At 64.7% G+C, this 646-nt stretch overlaps 1 protein-coding gene across 1 annotated transcript in view; it reads left to right on the forward strand.

Annotated features, from left to right (window-relative positions):
• The window catches only part of PLXNB3 (plexin B3), a 17,137-nt gene that overhangs the window by 8,727 nt on the left and 7,764 nt on the right, over positions 1 to 646 (forward strand). Inside the window, exon 13 of the mRNA XM_077769604.1 lies at positions 59 to 164. Within this exon, the coding sequence (XP_077625730.1) occupies positions 59 to 164 (106 nt within the window). The remainder of the gene's footprint in view (positions 1 to 58; positions 165 to 646) is intronic.

The raw sequence follows: 646 nt of genomic DNA on the forward strand, positions 1-646 counted from the left end.
TGGCCCCAGGGACCTGCTGAGGGAGGGCCTGACCAGCCACTGGGCCGCTGCCCCCCAGGATTGTGTGTGTGACATCCCCTGCCCCCAACGGCACCACGGGGCCAATCCAAGTGGCCATTAAGAATCGGCCACCAGGCATCTCAACCCAACATTTCACCTACCAGGTCAGTGCCCACGCTTGGCTGGTCCCCACGCAGGGTGATAAGAGGGAGGGGCGGGGGGCATGGACACCGAGGTGAGGCTTTCCAATTGACCTAGGAGGTAGCACGAAGGGCTGCCACACGGCCAGGAAGGGAGCCACGGATCTGACGTTCATTCAGGCCACTGAGGGGAGGACAGTGGTGGCATCTGTCCCAGCGGGAGGAGTGACACTTTGGCAGCAAGCATGGCGAGCGGGTGGGCACAGCAGCCAGTCTGGGACCGGAGCTGCCCGCAGGCACAGCTGGGGAGTGAGGGAGGGCAGGGACGCCTCCAGGTGCTAGCTTGAGCCCCTGCCATCCACGGGGGCTAATTCTGAAGCCACGAAGCCCAGGGCGGGTGCAGGGGGGAAGCCCAGGGCGGGTGCAGGGGGAGGCAGGGCCAGGTTAGTATCAGGAGTTCCTTGGCACCCGAAGGTGGGGATTGGATCTCAGGGTTTACAGCTCGG

This window comes from Crocuta crocuta, unplaced genomic scaffold (genome assembly GCF_008692635.1).
Source record: "Crocuta crocuta isolate KB4526 unplaced genomic scaffold, BGI_CrCroc_1.0 scaffold978, whole genome shotgun sequence".
NCBI lineage: Eukaryota > Metazoa > Chordata > Mammalia > Carnivora > Hyaenidae > Crocuta > Crocuta crocuta.